The sequence below is a fragment of the Equus asinus genome, chromosome 7 (genome assembly GCF_041296235.1).
Source record: "Equus asinus isolate D_3611 breed Donkey chromosome 7, EquAss-T2T_v2, whole genome shotgun sequence".
NCBI classification, from domain to species: domain Eukaryota; kingdom Metazoa; phylum Chordata; class Mammalia; order Perissodactyla; family Equidae; genus Equus; species Equus asinus.
Window position 1 is genome coordinate 25,776,842 of NC_091796.1, and position 23,694 is coordinate 25,800,535.

General features: G+C 38.1%; 1 protein-coding gene across 1 annotated transcript in view; it reads left to right on the forward strand.

Annotated features, from left to right (window-relative positions):
- ACAA2 (acetyl-CoA acyltransferase 2) overlaps positions 1-23,694 on the forward strand; it is a 31,093-nt gene that overhangs the window by 2,099 nt on the left and 5,300 nt on the right. The window contains exons 2-7 of the mRNA XM_014846337.3: positions 7,269-7,435; positions 15,340-15,468; positions 17,079-17,195; positions 18,528-18,675; positions 20,623-20,798; positions 21,333-21,462. Of these exons, the coding sequence (XP_014701823.1) occupies positions 7,269-7,435; positions 15,340-15,468; positions 17,079-17,195; positions 18,528-18,675; positions 20,623-20,798; positions 21,333-21,462 (867 nt within the window). The remainder of the gene's footprint in view (positions 1-7,268; positions 7,436-15,339; positions 15,469-17,078; positions 17,196-18,527; positions 18,676-20,622; positions 20,799-21,332; positions 21,463-23,694) is intronic.

Here is a 23,694-nt window from a genome sequence, read left to right on the forward strand (position 1 = left end):
CTCTGAGTTTACTACATTTACTTAATAAACAGCATATTGATTTTTTTTTCTAGACAAGGTGTTCAGAAAACCCAGTTCATTTAAAAGCTGTGTTGTGTTGCACCAGCCCAGATGGCCTGGTGGTTAAGTTAAGCATGCTCTGCTTCATCAGGCCCAGAGTTCAACTCTGGGTGTGGACCTACACCATGCACCTATCAGTGGCCATGCTGTGGCGGTGACTCACATAGAAAAAGAGGAAATTGCAGTGGATGTTAGCTCAGGGTGAATCTTCCTCAGCCAAAAAAAAGAAAACCAAACCTGCATTGTAATGAACTTTTTAAAAAGAAAATAATACTTCTATTGATTTCTGTTTAATATTTTATCAGTGGTTCTTACTATTTTCTTGTAATACAAACCCCTTTGAAAATTTGATGAAAACTATGAACCCAGTAAAGAAAAAGAATGTACACTAACACCTCTACTAAGGAAGTATAAAGTTTATAAATTTGTGATACAGTTTACTGTGCTGGTAGAACTAGTGATCCTTTTTTTTTACCCTTTTCTCTGTTTTACAGATGAGGACACTGATGCCTAGAAAGGCAAAATAGCTTGTCTGTGATAGTAGTTATTAACAGATAATTAGAGGCTGTGACTACAACCCAAGCCTGAGCTTCAAAGGGTGATTGTTGTATAGGCTAGTTAGGATACATTGTAGATAGGCACTTCTCTAAAGTGGCGTAGCAGGGGCTTGCAGGACTACAGGATAAGAGAGAGGAAGATGTAACTGATTATTGTAGGGAAAAGGACACATGTGAATGCGAGCATAATGGACTTTGATAAAGATTGTCGTTAACTTACCAGATTTCTGTCAACAAGAAGCAGTCCTCTGTTTTTTATTAGCACCCATCCCAGTTGCTTTTACCTAACAATGTGATAAAAAGGAAGGCAGCACTCCGAACTATTTATCCTCTATTGTTGTTTTTGCTGTACAGTCACATGAGCACACCTTGCCAGGCCCTTTCTTGGCATTTCTGACTCACCCTGCTCTGGATTAATATGTCTTTTCACTGTCTTTGGAAATCTGTAGCTTCTGAATTTTCAGAGCCTTTTAAAATAAGCAAGATTTTAGTTTGTTGTTAAAGATTGTTAAATTTTAGACCTTTTGACATTTACATAAAATTGACGCCAGATCAAGTAATTATTAACATGATATCCAGTTTATGAAATTACAAGAAAAAACTCTTTAAATCACCTAGTCTTTGTAGCTGCACATTCCAGGTTATTTTTTTAAATATATTTTGTAGCATTTTCCCCATTCAAAACAATTGCATCGGTTGGGTGTTAGCCTTACTCAAGCTGACATTTACAATCTGGGAGCACCAAGTAAGCAGAAATGTTATAAATAAAGGGCAAGTTCTTGCTTTTGTTTTCATTTCACACCTACACTCTTTTGTAGATATCTCATATTTCACCATTAGCACTTCCCCACACAAAAATGCTGTCTGAGATTATAAAGTATAGGAGACAAACTCATGAAAGGAAGTATGTGGATAGACAGATAAAATTAGCCTACATTGTTTCTGATAAGTCAGTGGTCATTGGAATCATTTCCATATATAGAATGTGCAATTTTTTCTGGCTTTTTATATTATCACTTTATCTTTAGTTTTCTGAAGTTTGACAGTGTTGACCCAAAGTGAGTGAGTGTGTGTGTGTGTTTTGCATTTATTCTATTTGGGGTTTACTGAGCTTTGTTGACACAAATAATCAATAACCGTTCTAGAGATAAGAGAGATAAAGTGACCTGTACTTGAGTCGGGCTCAGGACTGTTAACCCTGAAGGCAGTCTCCACAAAGGAAGAAAGCATCCTGGAGAAGCATGGTTTTCTGTACAGTTTTATACCTTTTTAGAACAAAAAGCATACATCACACACACCCAGGATACATATTCATCAACGTTTCAAAGAGGTATTCAGTTGCAGATTAGCAGGCCAACGTTACCCTGATGTCCAGGAAAGGGAACTAATCTTCAGGACTAAGTACCACTACTGGCTTACAGATGGGGTGTTGCTGATACTGGCGTGGTGGGAGGGGAAGTATGCATTGTTATCTTAACAGAGTGCACTCTTATTTTGAGATAATGTTTAATGCATGCTTTACTTTAATGGTTAAAGCAGATGTACAATGTATGTTTGATAGGCAATACAGGCTTCTTTAGTTCAGGCTGAATCAGGTTTAAACCAGAATAGCTAGCTCATATACCTCAATATGTGACAATCTCTTGTCAGTTCAGATCTGTAAATGTATGTCATCAAATTGGGAGAATTTTCAGCTGTTATTCCTTCAGATTCTTTTTTAACCCATTCTCCTCTCCTTCTGTGATGCCAGTTGTGTTGTCAGTCCTTGAGGTTCTGCCATATTTTTTTCTATCTGCCTTTTTTTAATTAATAAACTTTATTTTTTTGAGCAGTTTTAGGTTTATAGAAAAACTGAGCAGAAAGTACAGAGCATTAGTGTATACCCCCTTATTTTACCCTGATATCCCATTGTTAATATCTTGCATTGGTGTGCTATATTTGTTACAACTGATGAGCCAATATTGATACATTATTACTAACTAAAATCCATAGTTGACATTAAGACTTACTCTGTTTTGTATAGTTCTATGCGTTTTGACAAATGTGTAGACAGGGATCTACCATTACAGTGTGATAAAGAGTGGTTTCACTGCCTAAAATTCCCCTGTGCTCCACCCGTTCATCCCTCTTTCCCTCCCCAACCTCAACCCCTGATCTTTTTACTGCGTCTCTAGTTTTGCCTTTTCTAGATGTCATGTAGTTGGAATCATACAGCATGGAGCCTTTTCAGATTGGCTTCTTTCACTTAGCAGTATGCGTTTAAGTTTCCCCCATCTCTCTTCGTGAGTTGATAGCACATTTCTTCCTATTGCTGAATAATATTCCATTGTCTGGATGTACCACAGTTTGTTTATCTATTCACCTACTGAAGGACATCTTGGTTCCTTCCAAGTTTAGGCAATTATGAATAAAGCTGCTATAAACATTCTTGTGCAGGTTTTTTTGTGGATGTAAGTTTTCAGCTCATTTGGGTGAATGCAAAGGAGCAGGATTACTGGATCATATGGATAAAATACCTTTAGTTTTAGTTGCATAAGAAATGCCAACCTGTCTTCCAAAGTGGCTGTACCATGTGGCATTCCCAGCAGCAGTGAGTGAGAGTTTCTATTGCTCCACATCTTCACCAGCATTTGGGGTTGTCACTGTTCCAGGTTTTGGCCATTGTAATAGCCGTGCGGTGGTATCTCTTTGTTATTTTAATTTGCACTTCCCTAATGACATATGATGATCATCTGATAGCTACCTGCCATCTGTATATCATCTTTGGTGAGGTGTCTGTTCAGATTTTTTACCCATTTTTTAGCTAGGTTGTTTGGTTTTTCATTATTGAATTTTAAGAGTTCTTTGTATATTTTGGATACTGGTCCTTTATCAGATAAGTGTTTTGCAAGTATTTTCTCCCAGTCTGTGGCTTGTCTTTTCATTCTTTTAACATTGTCTTTCACAGAGCACAAGTTTTTAATTTTAACAAAGCCCAACTTATCAAATTTTTCTTTTATAGATTGTGCTTTTAGTGTTGTATCTAAAAAGTTATCATCAAGCCCAAAATCACGTGGGTTTTATCCTATGTTATCTTCTAGAAGTTTTATAGTTTTGCATTTTTACATTTAAGTCTATGATCCATTTTGAGATAATTTTTGTGAAAGGTGTACAGCCTATGTCTAGATTCCTTTTTTTTTTTTTTTGCATTTGGATGTCCAGTTGTTTCAGCACCATTTGTTGAAAAGACTGTCCTTTCTCCATTGAATTGCCTTTGTTCTTTTATCAGACTTTGAGATTCTGCTGATGGTTTTTGTTTTTTCTTTCCCCTCAGTCTTCTGCTTTGTTTTTCAGATTGGTAATGTCTATTTATCTATCTTCAAAGTCACTGAATCTTTCTCCTTTCATTTCCATTCCGCTGTTAAGCCCATTCAGTGAGTTTTTATTTTAGATATTTTTTTCAGTTTTAGAATTTCCTTTTATTTTATTTTTTAAAAGATTGGCACCTGAGCTAACATCTGTTGCCAGTCTTTTCCTTCTTCTTCTTCTTCTTCTTCTCCCCGAAGCCACCCAGTACATGGTTATATATTCTAGTTGTAAGTCCTTCTGGCTCTGCTACGTGGGACACCACCTCAGCGTGGCTTGATGAGCCGTGCTAGGTCCACACCCAGGATCCAAACCGGTGAAACCCTGGGCTGCCTAAGCAGAGTGCGTGAACTTAACCACTCGGCCATGGGGCCAGCCCCTAGAATTTCCATTTTGTTTTTTCTTTAGTTTCTACTTCTTTATTGAGATATCCTATCCTTTCTTATGAGCATATTTCCTTTTACATCCTTAAGCATAGTTACCATAGATAGCTGCTTTAAAACCCTGTCATTCTAACATCTGGGTCATCTTGGGTTGGTCTCTGTTGATTTCTTGTTTTTTTGAGGAAGATTAGGCCTGAGCTAACTACTGCCAATCCTCCTCTCTTTGCTGAGGAAGACTGGCCCTGAGCTAACATCCATGCCCATCTTCCTCTACTTTATCCATGGGATGCCTACCACAGCATGGTGTGCCAAGCGGTGCCATGTCCGCACCCAGGATCCGAACCAGCGGACCCCGGGCCAACAGGAAGTGGAACGTGCGAACTTAACCCCTCCGCCACCGGGCCAGCCCCTCTGTTGATTTCTTTTCTCTTGAGAATGAGTCATGTTTTCTTGTTTCTTCATATGTGGGTTAATTTTGGATTGTTGCAAGGACATGAAGATGAAACATTGTAGAGACTGGATTCTGTTTTGTTTCTCTAAAAAGTGTTGACTTATTGATTGTTTGGTTGGCTATTTATTTAATTCTTGCAAGCAGTTAATTTGGCTGAACTCAAACTGCAGACTCTTGTCTCTCCTGTCTAAATTCAATCCATTTAGCCTTCGCTGAGGTGCTTGTATTTGGTCCCACAAATGCATGGCTAAGGGATCAGCCAGATATTTGGGGAAGAGTTTATATATAAAATGTGGGCCCCCCTTCTGTGGTGCTCTTCTTCCCCAGATCCCCCCTCACTTTCTAGTGGCTGTAGTTGCCGTGAACTCACATCTCTGATTCTTCAAGTCAGTAAGACTATGAGTTTCTAAGTTCTAGTCATTCCATGCAGTGTGGACTACTGGCCATCAAGTTAGAGGCTATAAGTAAATTGGACACCATCCAGTGGTGGTCTCTTCTTCCATATCTGCCTAGTTTTGTTTATTCTCTAAGGACTTCAGGTTGTCCTTATATATCACCATCGTTATCTGCTGGAGATTTAGTCAGATAGGAGCATACTAGGCCATGACCAGAAGCAGGACTATAATGAAACTAGGAAGAAGAGATGGAAAGAGGAAAGAAAAATGAAATAAAGAAAACACTGATATAAAAATAGGCAGAGACCATTAAGCAAGGAGGATTAGGGGACATTTGAAAAGATTCAGGAAGGCATAATAGCACAGAATAACCCATCTATCAGAAAAAAAAAAAATTGTAACTCACCAAACTAACATTTGTGGCCTTTTGTAAATATCTGAATGTTATATCTGTAAAGAACTGATTGGATTTGTTCTAAATTATATATGTTGCTCCTAACATTGTTTTAGACTGTAAAATCAAAGTAAGAATGAAAGGAGGAGCTGAGATTTTTTAGGATAGGTTTAGTTGGTTCCATGGAAAGAGATCACTACCATAAACAGGAGGATTATACTTAGATACCAGTAGTGGGATAATGTTTGAGTGGTCTCAATTATAGTTTAATATCTGGGCACAAGCCCATTGGTAAAAGTTCCACAGTTTCTAGACAACATGTGAAAATGTGTGCTCAAGATTGTTTTGGGGGAGAATTAGTGTATGCAAAGCACCAAACATGATGTCTATCATTTGTAAGTGCCACTTATGTGTTAGCTATGATATTGACCTTGCAGAGTTGTTGGGAAGATTAGATATTACATGAAAAGTGATGAAATGTCTAGTATTTAGTAGGTGCCTAATCAACGTTAGTGTGATGAGACTGCTGTAACCAATGCTGCTTCCCAACGTGCGGGTTTTGCACTACACAACTCTAGGGGGTGCCACTCACATCACAATCATTGTAGATTTGTATAATCATAACATTTTTTTTTGGCAGGTGGCAGTAGAGAGCGCCTTGGGAAGGGCAATTTTTATTTATTTGTGCAAAGACACCAATTGAACTGCTACCAACACTGCAAACTTGTAGTCATAGTTTGCATTAATAAACGTATGCACGATTCCTCTGTGTTCTTTGTGGTTAGGCCAAATGCAGGAAACTTTGTTGTATTCTCAGTGACACGTTATAATAGAATATAGCAAACTAGAGTGTCTTCAGAGGAAAACAACCAGAATTAATGCCAAATAAAGAACTGTTGAAAGAATGCTTTTTATTTACTTGAAAAAAAGAGTCATTGAGTCTGGGGAATTTTACAGGTTAGCTGACTCCACGTACTGCATGGGCTACCCATATAAAAGGTGACCTGTTTTGCCCATTTTATTCTAAGGGTAAAAGAAAATTGTTCGTGTTATTTGAAATTTGTAATTTGGGTTGTTCTGTAACTCCAGAAGCAGTGGTATATATAATTCAAATTCAAAGCAGCATATATTTTAGAAACTATATATCTGTCTGACTTTAGGATGCATTTGTGCAGAACTAGAATTGGTGGACAGAAGACTTGGTAAGCTGAGCCAGCTCAGTATGAGGAAAATCATTAGTTTATGTTGTCCATTTGTGGGCATGCTGCTTCACACAGCGGAGTATGCCTTCTTAGTGAAAGTTTCCCAGCAGAAGATAGAGAGAACCTCTTGTCAGGAATCTTCTAGAGGAAGTTCTTATAGGATGAGTAGTTGCCCTCAGACAACCTTAAGGGACTTTCTAGTTAGGTGATTCTTTAATTCTCTGTGTAGGCAGCATACTCCAGCACATAGAAGAAGCATTTCAGTTCTTGGTGCCTGCATGTAGGTATTGCTCAGATTGATAACTCTTAAGACTGCTTCTATGAGTGTGACCTGTTCTTTGTATCATTATGTGACAAAAGTTTTCGGTTATCTAATTGAAAATTGTACTTTACAATAAGGTTTCACAGTGAGACTATTTAAAGCATGTTAGGGACACTGACTAATCCATAATTACTTACAAATCTCTCCTCGTTGCAATAGGTGTGTTCATCGTTGCTGCTAAGCGAACACCCTTTGGAGCTTATGGAGGTCTTCTGAAAGACTTCACAGCTATCGACTTGACTGAATTTGCTGCCAAGGCTGCCTTATCTGCCGGCAAAGTCTCACCTGAGATTGTTGACAGTGTCATTGTAGGCAATGTCTTGCAGGTTAGTAGGGCAGTAGGGTGGTTTTCATTGCTGTTGCTTTATTTTATCAGTTTCTAAAAATAATTTTTTTAACATGTCATAATGGTGAACTAGTTAATCATAGTTAAAGGTATTTATAATTTAAGTAATCCTCTGACTCCAGAAGCAATGGCATACATCATTTGAAGGAACATATATTCTGGAAACTATATATATATATCTGATTTGGAATACATTTCATTACTTGTTTCTTTTTTTTCAATTTTATTGAGATATAATTGACTTATAGCATTGTATTAGTTTTAAGTGTGCAGTGCAATGATTTGATTCATTGCTTCTTAAATAGCAGATTAATCTCCTTGACTTGTTTGAAGTTAATTGGTTCTCTCTGTGTGCCCCCTAAGGGAGGGTAGCAAAGTCAAGCAGTATGACACATGTCCCATAATTTATTATACACAGTAGGAGCTTGATCAGTGTTTGTTCAGGAAAATATCAAAGTGTGGCCTAGAAGTGGGGGCTGCCTTCCTCCCAGCCCTCATTGATCGGACGGAGGCTCTATGTTGAGTGCATTGCCGCTGAAAGTACTGGGGCCCTAATCACTATTTTCCTGGCTTGTAAGGTGGTTGTTCCATACTGAGAGAGGCAGGCTGAGAAAACTTGAGGCTGCTGCCAGCCCCACCACCAAGTGCTCAGCTTTTGGAGCTGGGATAAGGCTCAGAAAGAGGTGGGCACTTGTCCCACCCCCAGCTCTAGAGCCATGACACAGAGATTTTGCTTCTACCAAGAACTGATTTTTTTTGCAATGGAGTGTGGAGGCTTTCATTCATTTTTATGGCAGGATAATATTCCGTAGTATGGATATACCACATTTTGTTTTCCCGTTTTTCAGTTGAGGGACATTTGGGTTGTTTCCACATTTTGGCTGTTATGATTAATGCTGCTTTGAACATCACGTACAAGTTTTTCTGCAGACATAGATTTTCATTTTTCTTGGGTATATACCTAGGAGTAGAATTGCTGGGATATGGTATCTCTGTGTTTAATTGGTTCAGGAACTTTCACGCTGTTTTCCAAAGCATCTGCAACATTTTCTAATCCTACCTATAATGTATGAAGCTTCCATTTTCTACATCCTTGGCAACACTTGTAATTGTGCGTTTTTGATTATAGCCATCCTAGCGGATGTGAAGTAGTATCTCACTGTGCTTTTGATTTGCCTTCCCATGATGCGTAGTCATGTTGAACATCATTTCATGTGCTTATTGGCCATTTCTCTATCTTCCTTGGAGAAGTGTCTATTCAGAGTCTCGTCCTGTTTTTTAATTGGGTTATTTCTCTTTTTATTATTGAGTTGTAAGAGTTCTTTATATATTCTAGATACAAGTCCCTTGTCAGATGTATGACTTACAAACATTTTCTTCCATTTTGTGTTGTAATTGTATGTCTTGATGGTGTCCTTTAAAGTATGAACGTTTTGGGGCCGGCCCAGTGGTGTGGCAGTTAAGTTCACACGTTCCTGGGGTTTACCAGTTCGGATCCTGGGAGTGGACTCACACACTGCTTATCAAGGCATGCTGTGGCAGGCATCCCACATATAAAATAGAAGAAGATGGGCACAGATGTTAGCTCAGGGCCAATCTTCCTTAGCAAAAAAGAGGAGGACTGGTGGTGGATGTTAGCTCAGGGCTAATCTCCCTCAAAAAAAAATTAAAATTAAAAAAATAAAGTCTGAAAGTTTTATTGACTTAATTTTTGTCCCTGTTTTCAGATATGGGTCCAACTTTATTCTTTTGCATGTGGCTACCCAGTTGTCCAAACACCATTTGTTGAAAAGACTATTCTTTTCCCCTTTGAATGGTCTTGGCACTCTTATTAAAAATGTTGACCATAGACATTTGATTTTATTTTTGGACTCCCAGGTCTATTCTTTAGATCTACATGTCTGTCGGTGTCGCAATCCAATGTACACATCAGGATAGATGCGGAGAGGGCTGATGGCCACTCTGAGTTTATTATAACCAGCGTTTCAATATATACATAGCTTACGTCTGTTAAACATACACAGGTGTTCTGGATGAAGTAATTAGCGAATGCCAAGAATTCTTAGTGATTTCTCAAGGAGCCCTCCCTCGGCCTCTGTTTTGATATTATCCTGTTTTTGTTGTGCTCGTATATTTTTATCTTGGAGCAGGCAAGGGCTCCTAGGCAACGGCCCCTCCTGCTCCCAATATCCATATCGTGTCTCCATCTGTGCTCCCAGGCGACCGCGCCTGGCTTAGGTTGCCTCCCCCTGGAGGTCTTACCCGTCACTGGCTGACCAGCCTTCTCACCTCTGGGTCACAGTTTGTTGGCAAGCCTTTTCCAGTGATTATTAACCCTTCCTGCGTCAGGGGCGGCTACAATGTCCATCCTTTTTATGTCAGTTCCACACTGTCTTGATTACCCTTACTTCATAGTAAGTTTTTAAATCAGGAAATGTGAGTCCTCCTGCTTAGTTCTTCAAGATTGTTTTGGCTGTTCTGTATGGCAATTCGATATGAATTTTAGAATCTGTCAGTTTCTACAAAGAAAACAGCTAGGATTCTGACAGGGATTGTGTTGAATCTGTAGGTCAATTGGAGGAGTATTACCATCTCAACAATGTTAAGTCTTCTGATCCATGAACATGAGACATTTTTCCATTTGTATAAATCCTCTTAATTTTTTTCAACAGTGTTTTATAGTTTTCAGAATATAAGTTTTGCACTTATTTTGTTAAATTAATTCCTAAGTATTTTATTCTTTTTGATACTACTGTGAATAGAATTGTTTTCTTATTTCATTTTTGGATTGTTCATTGCAAGTGTATAGAAATGCAATTGATTTTTGTATATTGATCTTATAACCTGAAACCTTGTTTCAGTTATTGGTTCTAATAGTTTTTTAGTTGATTCCTCAGGATTTTTTTTTATATGTAACATTGTGTCATCCGAGAGTAGAGATAGTTTTGCTTCTTCCCTTTCTATCTGGATTTCTTTTATTTCTTTTTCTTGCCTTCTTTCCCTGGCTAGAAACTCCAGTGTTGAATAGAAGTGACAAAAAGTGGATATCCTCATCTTGTTCCTGATATTATAGGGAAAGCATTCAATCTTTCACCATTAAGTATGGTGTTAGATACGGTTTTTTTGTAGATGCCCTTTATCAGGTTGAGGAAGTTCCCTTCTACTCCTAGTTGAGTGTTTTTATCATGGAAGTATGTTGAATTTTGTCAGATGTTTTCTCTGTGTCAATTGAGATGATCATATGATTTTTGTTTTTATTCTATTGATATGATATGATATATTAATTGATCTTCAGGTAATGAAACAACCTGGCATTCCTGGAATAAATCCCACTTGGTCATGGTGTATAATTCTTTTTACACATTGCTGGATTCTGTTTGCTAGAATTTTGTTAAGGATTCTTACATCCATATTCATAAGAGATATTACTCTTTGGTTTTCTTGTGATGTCTTTGGTTTTGGTATCAAGATAATACTGGCATCATAAAATGAGTTGGGAAGTGATCCTTCCTCTTCTGTTTTTAGGAGTTTGTGAATAATTGGTCTTGATTCTTCTTTAAGTAGAACTGAGTGATGAAGCCAATCTGGGCTTTTCTTTGTGGGTACTTTTTTGATTACCAATTAATTCCATCTCTTCACTTGTTATAGGTCTATTCAGGTTGTCTATTTCTTCATAGTTATATTCTATATAGTCACCATGAACACCGAATTAGTGACTATTGAACCACTGCTCCTAGGGGAACTACAGGGTTAGGTTCCTGCGAGCCTCTGGTCACAAGATTTTTGTCAAACTGATCAATACAAAACCTTGTTTTATGTATATTTCTGTATTAAGACATGTAATATGTATTGTTGATTCATTAACATTAAACTCACTGCCAACAGCACTGTAGCTAATGCTGAATGAAGTTTATCTAACACATGTGTTTTCTCCTTGAGGCACATCACGGCCTTCTTGCACTTAGAAATAGTAGACAGCACCTCAGCGTTACACTTGGGGGCCATTTTAAACAACAAAATCAACAAAAAGCACAAAAGTGTGAAAAACATGGCACTAAATGGACTGCAAGAAGGACACTTGTTTATAATATGAGAGCTATGTCAATGCAAATAATCCATAATCAATCTATAAATCAAAATTGGGGTGAGCTTATTATGATCCAGTTCTAAGGACTAGCCCAGGGCCTTCCTCCCCAAGGAAGGAAGAGCACCAAAGAAGCAGGGTGTACAGAGTGGTTATATACCATCTTGGAACAAAGAGCATACATCATATGTGACAGGAATGTCCCTTTTACAATAGTCACGAGATTGCTTTGCTGGCACAACAGGTTGGTGTTCAGCAGGTCAGTGGTCACAAGGTGAGCACAGCAGGTCACTAATTAATCTTTAGTTCCCAGGAAGAGATGCATATCCTTAAAGAAATGCTGATATGGGGGGAAGCCACATCCCTGTCTTTAAGGGCGTCATTCTTGTCTTTGAGACATAGTAAATGTTTAAAGCAGATGTACAGTGCATGCTCAACAGGCCACATCAGGCCCTTCTGGAAAAACAAGGTCAGACAGAATTAGTTTTAACCCAAATGGCTTCCTCATATACTCTATTATATCCTATTGCTTGTCATTTATTTATCAGCTAAAACAATAAGGCAGAGTGTTGCCTTGTTCATCCTCAGCTGGAAAAGTGCTTATCATGCAACTAAAATTTTTCTCCACTTTGCACATGTCTGGGAATGACCACAAAAGTATTGATTTTGGGTTACAAATAAATTTTAGCGAGTAGGTGAATTTGCAAGTACGTATCCATGAATAATAAGGATCAATTGTATTTTGAACATACATATTTATGTCCTGCATGTTTTGAAAGGTGTTATAGTTCTTGGTGTTCAGAGTACTAATGTATTCTGTTCTAAGAAATTCTAATTTACGAAAATAGCTCTGTAATAAGGAATAATTAGAAGCTTTTTAAAAGATAAGTTCAAAGTGAGATTTATGGTATGTTAAAGAGCCAGAAGAAACCCTAGAGATTTTACAGAACTCCAGCCCTCTCTTAACACGTTAGGAAGCCTCCAGAGAAGTTTCAAAGACTCACGCAATTTAACTTTAGGTCGTCTGTGATGGTCCTGGGCTAGAATGCAGATCTCCTGACTTCTAGTTAGTGATCATTGTCTTCCTAGACTAAGTTCTTCCCACAAATCTTAGTATCTTAGTATTAAAAGGGACTTAAAGTCATTTCATGGGAGCACTTGGAGAAGATATAACAAAAAATAAAAGGAAAAATATCAGTTACTTTCTGGAAAACAGTGGCCAAAGTAGAAGCCAGTTACATCTGGTTTATATGCATCAGGTAGGACCATATTCAAAATATATATGCAGGTAAGAATGTATTCCATTGGTAAAGATCTCCAGAAGCTACTTTTAGTCAGTCAGTCAGACTAGGATTTAACAACTCAATCAAAGATACTCCACTCCTTTTATTTACAGATGAAGCACTTGTAAAGCCATTTGCAGATGACTCTTCCCAAATGAGGAACTTGAGAGTCAGATAAACCAGAGTTCACACTGCTAGTGAATGACAGTCTAGATTCAAATCCAGATTTCCTAACTCCTAGCCTAATATTCTTTCTGTTACCTGGGACTATTGCTTGATTTTTTTTTTCTCTTTTTCCTGTCTACCTACCTTGCTGAATGATCTTTTGAGTTCTCAGAGATCTTCACTTGATGTTCCTGAGTTGTCAGGGAGGTAATTGTATCCTTTACATGGGGTGCATTGCAGGACTTCAACTTTGAGAAATGCTGTCTCCTCACAAGCAGGAGGGGCTGTGCCTCACCAACACAGCAAGTCAGACAGCTGCCTTGCTCTGGACCAGGTCCCTGGCTCCCAACAGTGCACCCCTCTCCTTGTACTTGGGTTTGCAGCTCCGTAGTTGACATAATAGGGACTTTCCCCCACAGGAAGGGACACTGAGAAGGGCTCTGCCACCAGCTCCCCCAGAGTTGTCTGGCAGCAACGAGAGACCCAAAGGCACGAGTAATGTGTTGGTAAAAAGAATTGTCATTAAATCCTGGGGGTGAAATTGAGCCTTAAAGGGGCTTATCCTTGGTGCTCACAACCTGATAGATGGGTTCTTAGTAAGAAAACAGGAATGTAAAGTGTTTACTTAGACGTGGAAACAGCACTACAATCATCCCTCATCTTCTCATGCTGCTTCCCAATTTTCAAAACTATTTTCACATTTGTTGGCTCACTTTGTCCTCACAATAAAAATAAAAGTTAAAAATAATACTAGAAGACAGTTATACATGTATACGGTATATTTATATAATGCACAGTATATAGTGTATGTAGTAAGGAATATATGAGATCATCCTTGTCAAAGCACTTAATGCAAGGTCTGATAGGTCCACAAACATTTGATAAATGCTTCATATTGATGTGGGCTCGGGAAGCTGAGGAGTCAAAAGAAAGATTTCTTGGACCCTCAAGGTCTAGTTATCAGCTGGTTGGATATCTTTGGATAGGAGTAAGGTCAAGACGTCTTATACTTCTCTTCTCTGCTCCCATCCCCTATCCTTTCCCACTCCTTTCCCCTCCCCTCCCTTCTCTTTCCTCTCTCCTTCCTTCCTTCTTTCCTCCTTTCCCCTCTCCTCCCTGCGCTTCTCGCTCCTTTTCTCTCTTCTTTCCTACCCGCTCCTCTGCTCTCCATGACTATTGCTTAGTTTTATAACACCTATTTTACTAATCGGGACTTTAGAGAGTATTATAAGAAAAGTGACTCCAAAACAGAAAACCCCAGCAAAAGAATATCCATAGATCAACAGTGTTTTTGATGACAATAATTTATAAAAATAAGATGATTTCATCACAGTGAACAAATGAAACATTCAATCAATGGATTAACTGGTGTTATACTGAGCTCCTCCCACTTCCATCTTCATTCAAAATCGCTAACCTATAGATGTGGTGAATTTGTTGAATTTCATTTCGAAAAATTTCAAACCTGTACGAAAGTAAAACGAATAGTGAACTATTCAGTGAACACCCTAAGACCTCTTACCTTGATGGACCAATTCTTCACATTTTATGATATTTGCTTTAGCTCTCTCTACAGTAAAAGCTGTTGTTTTTATTGGTTTTTTTAAAAGTCTTTTTATCCCTTCTTACTCAAAGAGTGATCCTTGGACTAGCAACATTGGCTTCACCAGGGAAATGGTTAGAAATGCAGAATCTTGGGCAGTGCTAGACCTATTGATTGATAACCTACATTTAACAAGATGCCCCAGTGTGCATTTTCAAGTTTGGGTAGCAGGGTCTAGTCCTACCTCTTACCCTCTGACCAGTTGTTCATCTCTCTCCTCCCTAGGTCAGCAGGTCTCAGACTGGGGTGCACACTGTAATTACCTGGGTGCCTTTAAAAGTAACTACTGATGGCCGTGCCCCACCTCCAGTCTTTCTGGTTTAATTGGTTTGGTGAGGGCCTGAGCATCAGTATGTTAGTAAAGCTTCCCTGGTTATTCCAGTATACAGACCAGGTTGAAACCACAGCCTCAGATACTTCCTCTGTTAGGGAACATACTACTTTGAGACAACCTATTCCATTTTTAAGCAGCTCTAATTGTTATAAATTTCTATCCTCTATTGAGGACTTAGTGTAAGGATTAGCCATACTTAGTACGTTTAAAAATCAATTGATGAAATTATAGTTTGTATTCAAATCATAAGCACATGTATTATATAAAATATGCTGTACATATATACATTGTATGGTACCTTAGAGCCGTATGGTTTATAATTTTTCATAGATTGCCAACATTTCCATATATTTTGTCCTTCTTCTTAATTCCTAGATTGATAGAGGAAATTCTTTTTCTTTTCCCTCTGTTCTAGAGTTCTTCAGATGCTATATACGTGGCAAGGCACGTTGGTTTGCGTGTGGGAATCCCAATAGCAACCCCAGCTCTCACTGTTAATAGGCTCTGTGGCTCTGGTTTCCAGTCCATTGTGAATGGATGTCAGGTATGGGCAACGCTATATTTAATTCTCTGAAAATATGTTAAAAGTTATTAGAGGAAATGTCCCACTTCAATATGACACTGAAGGGTTTCCTTTTATAATGCTTATTAGGAGAAGTCAATATTTGATTTTTTCTTGGAATATTATTCACAGGAAGGAAATAGTTTCTTAAAAGCTAATAATGAACTTTGAAGGCATTATGCTAAGTGGAATAAGCCAGTCACAAAAGGACAAATACTGTATGATTCCACTTACATGCGGTGCCTAGAGTGGTCACATTCATAGAGACAGAAAGTAGAATGGTGGTTACCAGGGCCTGGTGGAGGGGCGGGGAATGGAGAGTTATTGTTAATGGGTACAGAATTTCACAAGTTTCAGTTTGGGAAGATGAAAAGACTTCTGGAGGTGGATGGTGATTGGTTGCACAACAATGTGAATGTACTTAATGAACTGTACATTTAAAAGAGGTTAAAATGGTAAATTTTATGTTCTACATATTTTATCATAGTTTTTAAAAAAGCTGATCATGACTGTCATTTTTATTGAGTGCTTCCTATATGCCAGACACTGTGCTAGATTTACGTTAAATATCTCACTTAGTCTTTACAATCATCCTATGAGGCAAAAACTATTATTATTCCTATTTTATAGACAAGGAAACTGATTTTTAATGGCATTCAGGTTAATAAGTAATAACAGCAGAATTTGAACCAAGGTCTGCAAAAGTTTCCTGTTAGGCAGTTTGAAACACTGAATAAAGACTATAGGGTGAGGGAGAGAGTTGGAGAATTCAGGGGATAATAAGGAATGTATTTTATTACAAAGGAACTGAATGCTTATGTTGGTAGAAATACAAACTAGTATGACCTTTTTAAGGGGTAGTTGGGCAAATGCATTTGTTCCCTTGAGCACAGGGAAAAGGGATACAATAAAATCCAATTTTATTTGTCTAAGTCTTCATTTTATTACAAAATAAAAGACACAGACATATTGTAATGAATAAATTATTTTCACATTAATTTATTTCTATAACAAAACATCTTAAATGGTGATCCTGATTTTCCTAGCAGTCATTTTAAACATTGGGCTCTTGGAGGCTTTTTATTTGCTTCTTTTCTGAGAAATACAAATAGTGAAAAGAGTTGGAAGAAGGAAATGGGTCCTTTTTATGTCCTCTCGGTTAATCTAGTTCTTGTAAGTCTGTGGTCTCCTTCAGATTCATTCATTAATAGTATAAAATTTTACTTTTGCCTTTTTAAGAGATTTATTCTTTATCATCTGCTGGCAATATGTACGTTTATGCCAGACATTGATATCTCTCCTGATTTTCAAGATTTGTATTGAGTTAAGAATTACTATTCCTTGACAAAACATAGGTAGAATTTGTTACTTGCGCACAAATGATTGAAGTCTGTTGGGTATTTTTCCCCTTGTATCTAGGGAATAGGATACCATAGCATTTGCTTTACAATTACTTGAAAAGTATTTTCTTTTGAGACATTGTAAGCTAGGATACATTACTTATTAGATTTACAATTAGTTTACTGTTTAATATATACTCTGTCACAATAAAAGGATTTTTTTGTTGTTGCTGCTCATTTGTTTTGAAATAGGAAATTTGTGTTAAAGATGCTGAAGTTGTCTTGTGTGGAGGAACCGAAAACATGAGCCAAGCTCCGTTTTGTGTCAGAAACGTGCGTTTTGGAACCCGGCTTGGATCAGATCTCAAGGTTGGAACCATTAAAATTTTTTAAAATTATCTTTCATGTTATTATACTAATACTTTTAATAACACCATTTTGGGGAAAAGAAAACTAATTTGAAACCAATTTTGTTAATGGGGATTGGCAGGATAGAAATGATTGGAAATTTGTAAACTATTTCAAAACTCTGCTTTGGTTGTTAGTTTTGACATTTTAACCTACATAAAATCAGACCTGATCTCAGCACACCTCTGGTAGTGGAATTAACATCTTGGGAGACAGAGGAAAGGAAGAAGCAGATTAGAAAGGCAGGCAAAGGTTGAATTCATCTCTCTACTGAATAAATGGTAAAACAAGTTATTAAATCTTTCCTATGATTTATGGAAGTTTTATTTCTGGAGCAATCTCCATTAAATAGATTTCTTCTCCATCACAGAAACATTTTCTTTGAATATAGATTATATTGTCCCAAATCAGTCAGACAAAAACTGATTCTTACATCTTTGAGGCCTCCAACATGAGGTGCTAGTACTGAGAAAGAATGATGGTATGCTGTCCTTCCCTTGTGAAAGGGCAAATGACATTTTATATTTTTAGTGTTTCCCAGTAGTAATGATTGATTTACACTGTTCACCCAGTTTCTCTCCTGGCCTTTTTGAAAATTGAAAGGAGTAAGACTTAGAAAATATGAGATAGTCATTTAGACACCAAATATATTTGAAAAAACCTTTGGAAAGACAGGTCCGTGATGAGGCAGTCTAAAAGAAACAGATGGGACAGTCTACAAGAAACGAGTCAGAGAAACAGTCTTTTATCAGAGACTGACTGATGTGATAATAAGTAACAACTTTTTCTGTTACTCAAGGAGGCTGTCTCAGGTTCTTTTCAACCTCTTAGTAACTGACAGAACCAGCTGTTCCTATCACTGAAGGCATGGGATGAAAAAAGAATAGCGATAAACCCTTTCCTACAGAGCTCACAACTGGTTTACCACAGTGGCTACAGGGAAACACTGCACAAGGACTCAGTGTAGGTTTCTCACAAGATGGAATCTTGAGGGTTTAATTTTGATTGTAGGACAACTTCCTGCATTCTCACCCTGCACATTTACCACATGGGCTCTCTTTAGAGCCCCACATTTAGAGAGAGAGGAGAATGTTATGTTTTATTATGGCATTGAATGCTTTTGAAAAATGTCCCAGAACCGATTATGAATAGTAATAATAGTAAATGCTTATCAGAAAATGTAATTGTACTTCTCTATATTAGGGCTGTTAATTATTTAAATTTAAAGAAATTATAGCATATTACTTTCAAAAGATATGTTTTAACAAATCACTTTATTAATATCTTTAATAGCTGGAAGATACTTTGTGGACATCATTAACAGATACGCATGTCCAACTCCCAATGGCGATTACTGCAGAGAACCTTGCTGTGAAACATAAAATAAGCAGAGAAGACTGTGACAAATACGCCCTCCAGTCACAGCAGAGGTGGAAAGCTGGTCAGTGAAACTGGATGTTATAAATATCTACAGAGAAGAAAACTATAGGAAAGATTTTTATCATTTCAGATTATAATAATCATATAATATTAGTTTAAAATTGTACCTTTTGAAAATCACATTTTTTCATCATTCCTTTGTTTTTAGATGATCAGATAGTCTATTAATGACTGCAAAATTAACTGGGAATTTCTCTTTTGAAATACGTTGATACAGCTTAAAAAGTGGTATTGTTAATTGGCACTATCTGGACACTCGAATTTTGTCCAGAACTTGTCCTGGTGTCAGTAGAATACTCTCGAGGGTTATGATACACTCCATCAGAGATGACGCCTCACTGGGGCAACTGGGATAGAGAGGATGTCCTCCCCTGTGAAGCATATCATAATCAAAAGGAGGGGATGACATATTTGGAAAAGACCCATTGGGTATCCTTTTATGCCGTCCCCCTCCCATTCCTAATTGAGCATCACTGCACCTGACTCAGAGACTTAGCATGAGTCCAAGGCCCTAGTTCTGGTGCCCTTATGTAACGTTGCACACTGCTGTTGAACCAGTCCAAAGTGAGCAACATGACCGCCCTTCTTTTATCAATACGGTGAGTTCAAGAAATTTGATAGTCCTCTGGAAAAGATTTTTAACATTAAACTAATATAAACAAGTGGAAACTCCGATTTAGAGGTAAATACTTAGAATAGTGAGGATAAAGTCCACCGTAGCATTTAGGAGGGATGCATGGAACAGAGCTGATGCCGTCCAACTCATCCTCTGTGTTTGTCCGTTAAACATTTACAGTGGAAGAGTATTGCTCTAGAGGTCAGGAGTTATCAGTTCTATTTCTAGTTTTGCCACATACAAGTTATTTGACCTCAGTCAAGTTATTTATTCACTGTGCATCTGTGAAATAGAGATTAATCAAATTTATCTGTAACAATAGAGATAAAAAACATTTGCCTTTCCTGTTTACGTAATAGAATCATCATCAAAACCAAATAAGGAAAATGTTTAGCCTGTTAGAAAGTGATATCAAAATTAAGGTGGTATTATTCGTGACTTATCCTATTTCTGAAGCTTTAGATAGTCCATTCCAGTCAGTGGAGGTAGAAGTAGGTAAGCTGTTTTACTTAGAACTGTGTCAGTAATAGCTCATATAGTTTCTTTCAGGTTGTCTGTCATGAAATTTCAGTCATAGATTACATGGTGACATAGACAACTTGGTAACTTTTATTTTTTTATTGTGGTAGGAACACTTAACATGAGATCTACCCTCTTAAATTTTTTTTTTTTTGAGGGAGATTAGCCCTGAGCTAACATCTGCTGCCAATCCTCCTCTTTTTGCTGAGGAATACTGGCCCTGAACTAACATACATGCCCACCTTCCTCTGCTTTATACACGGGATGCCTACGACAGCATGGCATGCCAGGCAGTGCTATATCTGCACCCGGGATCCGAACCGGCGAACCCGAGGCCGCCAAAGCGGAACATGCGAACTTAACCACTGCACCACCAGGCAGGCCCCAACCGTCTTAAATTTTTAAGCGTACAATACAGTATTGTTGACTGTAGGTACACCTTGGTAACTTTTCAGTTACTTCTTATCTCATCCAGAGAAGTTAAAAAAGGACATTAAATCCATTCAGTGCCATTAGATACGTAGCCAACAAACACTGCTAACAGTCTAGCAGTACCTTATTAAAAAAAAGGTAATAAAAAAATCGAAATTGCAATTTAAAAAAGATGCAGAGTGCACCTGCATGGATGCGTGACAGTGTAGTTAATCCTCCAATAGGCAAGGTAAGTTATATAAGTAGTAAAGGCTCTTATTACAGCAGACTGTGAGGAAAGGGTAGACCAGAAATTAAAATGAAGGGTATGTCTGATTTAGTTTCTTTTCTTGTTTCTCTTCTTTTTTCCCCATTCTTATGATAGTCTTTCTACTATTTCAGCTAATGACGCTGGCTACTTTAATAATGAGATGGCACCAATTGAGGTGAAGACAAAGAAAGGAAAACAGATAATGCAGGTAGATGAGCATGCTCGGCCCCAAACAACCCTGGAACAATTAAGTAAACTTCCTCCAGTATTCAAGAAAGAAGGGACCGTCACTGCTGGGAACGCATCGGTAGGTAGCCCTGCAGAATTTCTTGAACTCTTCCTGCTGTGTTCAATGCAAAAGCGTTATGCAGAATCTTTTAGATACTCTTCATAGTCTTAGTTATTTAGCTTAAGCTAGTAGTGTTCATATTCTATTAATTTGGATTTTCATAGTCCAAAACAAAATATTTTAGCTGGAGGCCTTATATAATACTGTCCCAATTCCTTAGTCTTTTCAGAATGTTAGAAGGAATCTGCCTGGTTTATTTCAGTTTTCATACTTTTTTGTTTCTCATATATACAACTCATCAGATTTCTTACATCTACCCACATCTGGATATAAGCTTTTCCTCCACACTCTTTCCTAGTTTCCCTTCATGAAGTTGTATTCTGAAAAGTAATCTCTTTAACCCACCAAGAGTACCACTAGTACTGCTGGTTGCATTCCAGATTATGGCACTGCTTCCTGTGTGTTGCCTTAACCTAACACTACTCCTTTAGTTTAAACCTCGAAAACTGGGTTCCTTTACCCTCTAGTTAACCTTCTGTTTTTGTTTCCAAGGGAGTGTCTGATGGCGCTGGAGCTGTTATCATAGCTAGTGAAGATGCTGTTAAAAAACATAACTTCACGCCGCTGGCAAGAATTGTGGGATACTTTGTGTCTGGATGTGATCCCTCTCTCATGGGTATTGGTAAGTTTGTAGTGAAACACGCTGGTTCTGTTATAGTTCTGGAGATAAGTCTCCTTTGGCATTCAGACTCCTGAAACAGTAGCCAGATCAAGATCACTTGTGGAGAAAAGGAGATTGGTAATTAGTCATTTAAACAACTAATCTTTATGAAAAACTGCTAGGCACAATAGGAAAACCAAGACCATGTAAGCTCCTTGTGGGCAGTAACCATGTCTTATTGTCCATTTGAGATATTTAAAATTAACACACAGAAAATAACAGAGAAGAATTACACAATATTGACAAGATAAAAGAAAACGTGAGATGGGAGAAATCATGCAGTAAAGTAGGCAGTATGGAGAAGATAAACACCCTACTGGGTGTTTTACACATGGTCCTTAATATATCTCATTTAATCTTCCCACAACTCCAGTAAGTGAGACTTCTTGATGAATGAGAAAATTGAGGCTTGGGGAGGTTGTCATGCAAAGTTCTAAACCAGTAAGTGTGAAGCCAGCATGTGAATCCAGATCTCTCTAATTCAAATGCTCTTTTCACTGTGTTGTCTCAGGAAGTCAAAGTAATACCACCCCTGGCTCAGCTGAGGCTTAATAGGAAAATGAAGAATTATAACAATGTATCTCAATTAGCAAAGTACTAGTAAGAGAAAATTTGGAACTCCCTACAAACATGTACAGTCTTGGCTCAAGAAATATGAATTACAAGAACAAAAAGCTTTTTGCTGGATGCTCTCCTAAGAACCACAGATGATGCTGAATTTTCATAGCTCCCATCATCATTCTCTGGGAAACAGGGAACCAAATAGGTGCTCACTTACAAAAATAAAATTGATGCCCAAAGGCTTTGATCTATCCCATCTTTACCCTTATGCCCCAAGGAAAGGCCTGCCCTAGGGTATAGATTCAGATTCTTGATAGGTCCAAAGGTTTTTCTGTGAGCTTAGTTAGGCCTTTTTTGGCTAACTAAATTGGTCTTTGAAGTAGGTCCCAAGACAGAAGGGGGGATCACCTGTTGCAGACCAGCCTTCTCAGAGATCCTTCGGTGTAAGCCTCCAGGTCCTGCTCAAATAGTACCACTCATGCTGACCTCGGACTAAGTTACTACCTAACGTATTTGCTGCCATGCCCTTCAGAGAAGATTTATCTGTGTACAGAATTCCTAAGAAAGAAAGATGGCATGTCCTTACCTTGTCATCTTTCATGTGCTGCCAATTATGTCAAGTAAAACAGCAAGCTATGTAAACAGCTGTTAAAAGTCAATTTTTTTCTGTTTTGTTCTCAAAAGCTTATTAGCTTTCACCCACCCACTATCAGCAAAACATAGCTTTTGTCAGAGATGGAAGGTAGCTTGAAAAATTAAACATCTGTATATTGGTATGGATGATGTTTATCATTTCAGTGTCTAGAGCAGTGGTTCCCAACCCCAAATAATCATCAGAATTCACACATCTCCTCCCCCAAGATTTTGTTTCGCTAGGTCCAGGGTGGAGTCTAGGAATATGGATTTTTTCCAGTGTCCTAGAAGGTTTTGATGACCAACCAAATTTATGTGATATAGATATTTTATAGTTCTTTTTCAGTTTAATCTCATTTATTAGGTTCTGATACATTAACATAGTCAGTGAGGAAAGAAAATATAGTTTCCCTTCCTTCTATTCCAGGGCCTGGGTGTGTGCCCTTTAGTACAATGAGTGCCATTGTAGAAGGGTTGTCTTTTCCCTCAGGGCTTGAACAGAGCTATACATCGCAAATGTCCTATAGCGTCTGATGTCCCCTCCACCTAGAAAGCTCATCTATCATTGTGGTATGGGATTAAACAAGGGGACTGCATGGAGTACACCAGATGAATGGGCAGAGGAGAATAGATTATTGAATACTGGTGGGGAGTGATTTGTCAGTCCAATTTCTAAGAATAGTTGTTCCTCAGTTATGCAGTTATCCAACATACAGCAGTCCTTAGCCCTGCAGAGTAGCTGCAGACCCAGAGAAAATGGGAAAGCCGGGACTTATAGAGAACAGTGGTGGCTCTGAGGAAGGACACAGTCATGGAAAGGCAGTGCTCCCTGTAACTCCCCAGGGATGGCGATGGTGGGGTTGGCGGGTGGAGCTTTGAACCTCTTCAGCTGGAACAGCTCTAGCTTTATCTATTATTGGGCTTCATTTGTAGAAAGGATTCCAGTACTTGAAAAGAAAAAGGCTACAAACCAATTCAGAACACTTCTGATGAGAAGCT